The following is a 7,527-nucleotide window of genomic DNA, read 5'->3' as shown; positions in this document are numbered from 1 at the left end:
CTTATTAATTAATTAAATAATTCTCACAAATTCTTTTGGAAATGAGCGCCTTCAATGTGAATAGAGTTTTTTCTGCACTCCTATCTCTCCTCCTTTTGCGTTATATATCGCAATAGTTGCACAATTAGATAACAGACTGAAAAACGAGTGAGTATCAGCTGCAGCTATGATAAGAGTATGTGGAGCGGATGGTTCATAAACTTACCTGGCTGGGAGTTCTCCGCGATCACGAAGGCGGGGGCTTCATAGTGAGGCTTGGTCATTGCACTTTGGACTCAGGCTGACCTGTGTGGCTATCCCGAGTTGGGATCAGCCAACAGCATAATTTTTGCGTTTGGGGGAATAGCGTTCGCGCTGACCCCCATAATAATTTGAAAAGTTGGAGAGCTATTGTAGTGGTTTGAGTGTGTTGGTTCATGACCGTTAGCTCCATCAGCTTTTCTCTCCTGGTAGCCGTTGTTCTTGTTGTCTTTTCTAACCTTGTGCTATTTCTTCATTTCTTCGATCCCCTTTTCTCTTCCAGTGCGTTCTCTTGGGGTTCTTTTTGTTCTTGCTGGTACTTACATTACAGTGTCACTCTTCATCCAACTTTTCGACTACATACCTCCCCTCATTCTCTTCCCATACATACTATTACTCGCTTTTATTTGATTGCAGTGCTGAGGGCGTATCTTTCATTCTCATTATCTGGGTAAGTTCGGGAACGATATTGTCCAGAGCATGTGGTGTTGTTGCCTTTTAAGTATTTAGTTCTGCGGCTGTTTCAGCGGTGCTGACAGGTGGTTCCAGAGTTGACGCAAAGTTGTCAAGTTTGGACAAGCTGTTTGTTAGGAAACTTACTCTTCTTCACATTCCTTTGCAACGTGCTTTCTAAAAAAAAATGGCAGCAGAGCAAGCGATTGGGAAGGTTACATTCAAGATAACATTGACAAGCGATCCAAAGCTACCCTTTAAGGTGTAAGTTATTCGATTCTTTAAATGAGATGCAGACTGCTGTGATCAATGCAGTCAAGATGTTGTTGTCTTTGGTGATAGCACAAAAATGATTTAAGAAAGGGAGTATATATTCTGTGATTTAGCCCGATAATAAACGGGTTCTGATTTAGCCCAATGATGAGCGGGCTCTGATTTAGTCTGTTTATTATCAGTTCCAACAATTCGTTTTCATGTCTGGGAGCGTATTAGCTTTTCTCAATTATTACTTATTTCGTTTTGACTCATTTCACTTTCTGCTATGTTTCATTCACTCCGAGCTCGTGCCTGATGATCTACTATCATCCGGCAAAGCTTCCTCAATGACTTAAAGTGTTTTTGCTACAGTGGACATTGTATCTTATTGTATCTTACACATTGTATCTTACAAGGCTTATTCTTTGTTGGTTATTTTATCATGAATATGAATATTTCAAAGTAACTCACAACTTTACCACTTTACTAGGAATTTGGAAACCACTCCACTAAGAAGCTTAACTTCGTTGTTTCCAGACTCAGCGTGCCAGAGTCAACACCTTTCACAGCAGTTTTGAAATTTGCTGCTGAAGAATTCAAAGTACCAGCTGCAACGAGTGCTATTATAACGAATGATGGAGTGGGTATAAATCCAGCACAGTCAGCTGGTAACATATTTTTGAAACATGGAAGTGAACTGAGGTTGATACCAAGGGATCGAGTAGGTTCGTTACGAGTAACAAAATTACACAAAGTTTATTATTTTTCGTGTGTGATATGTGGTAAATGTCTGTAATAAAAGTGCCTATTGAAATTTGGTTTTTGATTTCTTATGAGAACTCGAACATTCATTCATGATAAGTGTGTTTAACATTATGAAATTGAACTACTTTTCTTGGTGCGTTCGTCTGTCGGAGCTTAAATGATTGAGAGATGTTTGCTTGTAGTTTTATCATTCTTGAGGTGGACTGCATTATTCATACCGGTTTCCGAACGTTATCCATATCAGTTTCCTCTGTGAAGAACACAAACATGTCGATTTTGTTATCGGTCAGTTACAGTTACTGCCTAATTTGAAGTATCAATAAAATTAAGTTTAAGGAGTATTAACATCCATGTTGGAATGCACTTCAAAACTTCCGGCAATATTTTAAAAAGTCAAGTGTGTGACTTACCAAGGCTTAAGAGAGGTCTGTGGTTATCGAACATTTTAACACATTTAAATTCTTTAGGGTGTTGCTATCTTTTGCTGCGAATGCCAGCCTTCCAAAAACAGATGCAGAATGACCTACTGTTCAATCTATTCACTAGTGTTGGTTGGGTTCGACTACTTGGTTTTAATTTGCTAGCACGTAGAGCATACATATACATATCATCTTTATATTCCACATGATAAAATATCCAGTCGTTTTCGTCCTTACGTCTGGTTGAAATGCTGATCGAATTTTGAGTGACTTGTTGAAAATTATGACTTCTATTCGAGGGTTTTTTGGGATGTTTATAAATCAGTTTTAGCAGAAAAAACGACGATGGCCGAATTCTCTTCATAATTCTCTGTTGATTCTCAAAGTTACCGAATCGATACTCCGAGCATTATGTGTAAGATTTTCAAGAAAACTTCCAGTTATTTGATACTCTTCCTTGACTCTTTTAAGATTGCATGAAGTTAGATTTTAGGCATATATATTGGATAAAAATTTTAGTCTTCCTAAATTTCAATTATTTGAGTTCATCCACGACCCTTTCCGGCATATTCAGTTTAAAGTTAATTCGATCTTGGTCAGGTTTAACTTTTTACTTAAGATGAATTGCTGTTAATGCTTTATCAAATTTGAATTAATAAGATACATATGTTTTTAAGTCACAATAATCTGAAGTGGTTGGAGGACTAATTCATGGTTTCCGGACGGGCATGATTTCAGGATTAAAGGCTATTCTTGAATCAATCTTAGCGCCTTAAATATGCGGGATGATGTTGATTAAGACAAGCGTTGAGAATGAAAGACTTGTTACTGCAAAAGTAATCCACCATACTACACGTTCCCAATTTTTCTTTCGAAAATTCCGTAACACGATGGTACCCATTAAGACGCCAGCCACGAAGCCAGCAAGATGTGATACGTGAGATATCTGAAATTCGACAAAATAAGACTCCAGAGAATTTGGATCTGGCTTGCTGGAGATTATTTAAGGGGACATTTAATTAAAATGAACAATAAAAAGAGAACTTTATCTGTGGTGCTAAGGTAGTAGCGGTGATAAATGACCAAGGATACGTCACTTGAGACCAGGACTGTTAAAGCAAGAGCTCGATAAAGTGCGAATTCCATCTCGGTCCAGTTAATAAGTAATTCGGCTATATGTGCTGCAAGTAAAGCATACACACCTCCAGAGGCCCCGGCCAAGTACGTTCTCGGATCAATAGCGTAGTCCAGCAAGGAACCTAAAAGTCAGTTATGTTTCGAAGACACTTTCGATAGGTTCACAAAAATCAATATTTCATATTTTCTGATATGTCAAACAGATAGTTTCGGAAGCAGATTAAGTATGATTACTGGACTCTTTAAAAGCAACACCTCTGAATTTTCAAAATATTGGTAATAAGAATTGGAACATCAGCAGTACTTACCGGCCAGAACACCAGATAAATACACCAAAGCAATTCTCCAAAATTTGTGGACCAACTCAAGTGGAATGCCAAGAATGATTTGTGTTAACACATTGAAAGCCAAATGTATTATCCTGGAATCTCCTGATATCATCGTATTTCTAGGCTTTCCAGCGAAATTCGCAGTTTTAAATCAAGACTAGTTGTAGAAAACAATCTCACCCTATATGAATAAACATGTAAGTGAAATATCGCCACACTTCGCTGGTTTTATAAGGATTGAATATGAGGATAGATTTTTGTGGTACTGGTCCATACAATTCAATTCCACTCCTAAGTTGCACAACATAGTAAGCATATACTGCTATCTGAAAGGTCATTTTTTAAATAATCAGGAAAGCAGTCCGCTTAAATTTGTTGGATCCTCATAATGCTATTTCACTCCTAATTAAAGAAGGAGGAGAAGCGAATGGATGTGATGACTTTCTACCATACAAAATTTCAACTTGTCCATGAAACAGCACACAGGAAGACGTCTCTCGTTTTTAGTCCAATGATTCAGAATCATTAAATATTGCATCCTCTAAATGTCAAAAAGATAAGCTAACAATAACAGTAGTATTATAAACTTGCCTCCAAGATAGATATACAGATCATGAAAAGTGGTGGAGGGAAGCAGTTGTATTGCTGTAAATAATTGAATGGTACTGTTCGACTGCTCTGCGGTACCACCATTTGTGCCGCTCGAAACAATATATGCCGCATGCGCAACTTTTTAGCCCGGCTCATCTGCAATAGTTATGCACGAAGAAACGTTATAGTAATTATGAGGGACGACAAAATCTTACTCAAAATTGAATCACTGTTATCAAACCAAAAAATATATACCAGGGTACAGAATTCAGCAAAATCGACTACACGATCACCATTTTTATCAATATTTCGCAATAAAGCGTCCGCTTCCTTCCTAGACAATCCGAATGAAGCTGTCGAATTACGAACAAATCGTCTCAGGTCATGCGTTGCTATATAACCATCGTAATTCGTGTCAAACTAGAAATATGGCAATCTCAGTCTGATTAACGAAATCATCTAATCAATATTTCACTTAGAAACTACTCCTCTGATTAAACCATATATTTGCATGACACATAATTATTTTCAAATAACTACTGAGCAGATGGCATCTACAATGTTATAATTTTACTTGTAATGAGTACTTACCGAATTTAATTTCAATTATTGCGGTAACAATCCGAAATTGAGAGCACGGCTCTAATATTTCGAGAAAAATAACATTAATGAGAACATCAAGCTAACAAGCATTAAATCTTATCATTATTTACTAAAGGAATGAAAATATAAGAATCAACGACAAATGGCCATCTGTGTATTAGGTGCTCTCTTATTTTATCCTCTTTGCAATCTGAGGACATCAGATTCAATTGGAGTAGAAAAAGTGCTAAAGAGATCAGAGAAGAGCTCAAAAAAGATTTAGTAAATAGAAATAATAAAAAGTGAAAAAAGCCAAGAGTTTGGTATCATAATACTACTAACCATTCGAAAAATACTAAGCCATGAATTATATCCACTGGCCATTCCATATCGATGTTCTCCTTCGCCATTCATATCATCTCCTTTATTTTGCTTCGATAGCAGCTGTGCTTCTTTTTCTTCCCTACAAATGTGGTTATTTGATTACGTGGAATGAGAGGGTGACATATGGAGTGACTGTTATCGAGTAAAATAGAAAACAGAATGGATGTCGTTATCAATAAAAGTCATTTGAGCCCACCAATATCTCACTCATCCTAAATTATGCTCGGGGAAGATCTATCCCAAGAATAAATTAAATTAAAGTTTTCAGATTATTTCATTTTTCATTATATGTTTCTGATTTAAGCATGCCAGTGCATTCATTACGTTTTGTCTAAATTATTTCACCCTTAGACATAACATATGAATGCAATGTATTCTATAATGTCAATAAAAAAGAAATTAGTCATTCCAAGTAAGAAATGAGAAGTAAGATGATTAAACAGTGATTGGAAAGAGTGGTACTTTGACTTGGAAATTCGACACATTCAATTCCTCTTCTAATTAGAAAATCTCTGAAGTCGGTAGACAGGGATATTATTTCTACTCCAATCCCATTCATCAGACGAATGAATGTTACTCATCTTGTTACTCAAAAATTTTCCAGTTCGATGAATAGTGCCCCAAAGTAACGATATTTACAAATCACTACCCAAGGCCATCCACCGACCTTTCAGTAATTTCCCGATAAATTTGAACACTGCGAGAAGGGATGTAGGAAAAATAGAGAAGGTAGGATAATGCTCGATTTAGAAAAATGAATAGTATGATGTGGAGTGACCGTAGCTCCTCATTTTCTCTTGTCATACTGCCAATGGCTACTTTCGCCTCCTCCGTGATCTAATCGACCAACAACTGAACGGGTAGTTCATCTTTCCTTCCCTTCCTTCCTCATCTCACATTCCTACCACTCCACTATCACCAATTAAACCTGCACAGACCAGAAAACACAAATCGATCATTCTGAATACAGTTATGAGCTAACAATGAGCTGGCTTTACTAATAAATTCACTTTGCAGAAGAAAAGAATCTAACACATTGGCCATCAAGTTTAAATTTAAATTTTACTCTTCAAATCCACTTACTAATCTGATCTAAACATTTATTCAAGCAAATTATTTCACTGAAGTATGAAGCAAGAAGAGCAAGAGCAGAAATTTAAACGACAGTTGCGCATGCGTAATGCGCAATCGATGATTGGTTCTCCCGACATTCCTTTCAGTCTCCCTGCGCTTCCCCATCGTTTCGAAGGTAGGCAATGTTTGAAAGTATGTCTACCTTCGAAATGGACCAAATTTTTTCAAAAAGATGACTGCATTTTCAAATAATTTCAAACTGGGAAGAGGGTTTTCAAGTAATGTAGTCGTTAGTAAAACAAATGTTTTGGTGGAAAAGTTGAATCAGATTATGTTGCGTGACAAGCTGATTAAACAACAAACTGTTTAATTTGAATAAATGAGCATGTTACCGAGAAGAGTATGGAGAATTAAATATCCTGATCATGTACGATTAATTTGTGCTAATTTTTTCAAATTGGAATTTAATAAAGTATGTTCGAAGATTATTCGATGACCAATTTTGTGTAAGACTGCTTTGTCGAATCTGCTTATGTATATCATTCAGAACAAAATACTGCTGGTTATGTCTGTCCACAAATTTGTTTCCTGTCACAAGCTATCAAATTTCTCCCACTTCGTCCATCAGTTGCTCTTACACTAACTTCTTTTTGAATGAATTCTCTCCTGAAACTGAATATCAGCCCAATCAATTATCACAGTTCATTTGTCGCAGTTGTTATGCGTCATAATTTGCTGCTTACCATTTTATTTAGCTTAGTGGTGGATACTGGTAATTAGAACCATTTCCGCAACAACCCATATCGGACTTCAGTTCCTTCTCGCATTATTGTATTCTATTCTCGAATTTTTGTTTTAGTACTCAAGTCGCCGCCTCACAAGGCTGTATCAACGAGTTGGTCGTTGTCACCACTTCTTGCACCACCGGTTCAGTTCTGATTCTAGTTGTTAGAGTAATGTTATATTCTTACAACATCCTGCCTGCTCTACCCAAATTTTTATATTTTTATACTTCTTATGCTTCTTATTTTTATATTTTCCTGCCATTCTATCGCTCATCTTTTGATCCTCAAATTTTCTCACCTGTAAAGTGATGACAATCATACCCACTTGTGTTTCTGATATTATCACAACATTCCACTTTCTCAATTATCTAGTTAGACTCGACCATTGGTTGGACTAGACCATTCAGTTGGACTAAACCATCTAATTGGATTAGATCACTCCATTAGACTAGCCGAAGTGTCAGAAAGTGGAATGCTTTGATGAATGCGAAATGTTAAAGACTTAACAAATGT

At 36.7% G+C, this 7,527-nt stretch overlaps 4 protein-coding genes across 4 annotated transcripts; 2 read left to right on the top strand and 2 right to left on the bottom strand.

The window, feature by feature from the left end:
* The first annotated feature begins 760 nt into the window (after positions 1 to 760).
* On the top strand, positions 761 to 2,051 carry LOAG_09188 (ubiquitin-fold modifier 1). The gene is made up of 2 exons (XM_020447878.1): positions 761 to 957; positions 1,486 to 2,051. Exons 1-2 carry the CDS (start codon positions 881 to 883, stop codon positions 1,742 to 1,744), a joined length of 336 nt encoding a protein of 111 aa, XP_020301936.1. The 5' UTR covers positions 761 to 880; the 3' UTR covers positions 1,745 to 2,051.
* Positions 2,052 to 2,904: 853 nt separating this feature from the next.
* Positions 2,905 to 3,936, bottom strand: LOAG_09187 (hypothetical protein; the record flags this gene model as incomplete). The annotated part of the gene is made up of 4 exons (XM_003144715.1): positions 2,905 to 3,078; positions 3,177 to 3,391; positions 3,578 to 3,690; positions 3,779 to 3,936. 4 exons carry the CDS (start codon positions 3,934 to 3,936, stop codon positions 2,905 to 2,907), a joined length of 660 nt encoding a protein of 219 aa, XP_003144763.1.
* A 241-nt stretch (positions 3,937 to 4,177) lies between these two features.
* LOAG_09186 (hypothetical protein) lies at positions 4,178 to 5,714 on the bottom strand (the record flags this gene model as incomplete). Its single annotated transcript, XM_020447877.1, has 4 exons — positions 4,178 to 4,345; positions 4,445 to 4,609; positions 5,114 to 5,234; positions 5,683 to 5,714. 4 exons carry the CDS (start codon positions 5,712 to 5,714, stop codon positions 4,178 to 4,180), a joined length of 486 nt encoding a protein of 161 aa, XP_020301935.1.
* A 569-nt stretch (positions 5,715 to 6,283) lies between these two features.
* LOAG_17007 (hypothetical protein) lies at positions 6,284 to 7,168 on the top strand (the record flags this gene model as incomplete). The annotated part of the gene is made up of 2 exons (XM_020449666.1): positions 6,284 to 6,404; positions 7,089 to 7,168. The coding sequence occupies 2 exons, from the start codon at positions 6,284 to 6,286 to the stop codon at positions 7,166 to 7,168; spliced, it is 201 nt and encodes a 66-aa protein (XP_020306754.1).
* Positions 7,169 to 7,527: the final 359 nt, after the last annotated feature.

Source organism: Loa loa (genome assembly GCF_000183805.2).
Source record: "Loa loa unplaced genomic scaffold supercont3.34, whole genome shotgun sequence".
In the NCBI taxonomy this organism is placed as follows: Eukaryota; Metazoa; Nematoda; class Chromadorea; order Rhabditida; family Onchocercidae; genus Loa; species Loa loa.
This window is presented reverse-complemented; position numbering and strand designations above follow the sequence as displayed.

Excerpts from the sequence above, each read along its gene's own strand:
- LOAG_09188 (XM_020447878.1), top strand. The coding sequence starts at position 881 with ATGGCAGCAGAGCAAGCGATTGGGAAGGTTACATTCAAGATAACATTG. Across the intron at positions 958-1,485 it reads CCAAAGCTACCCTTTAAGGT|ACTCAGCGTGCCAGAGTCAA; the intron begins GTAAGTTATTCG and ends CGTTGTTTCCAG.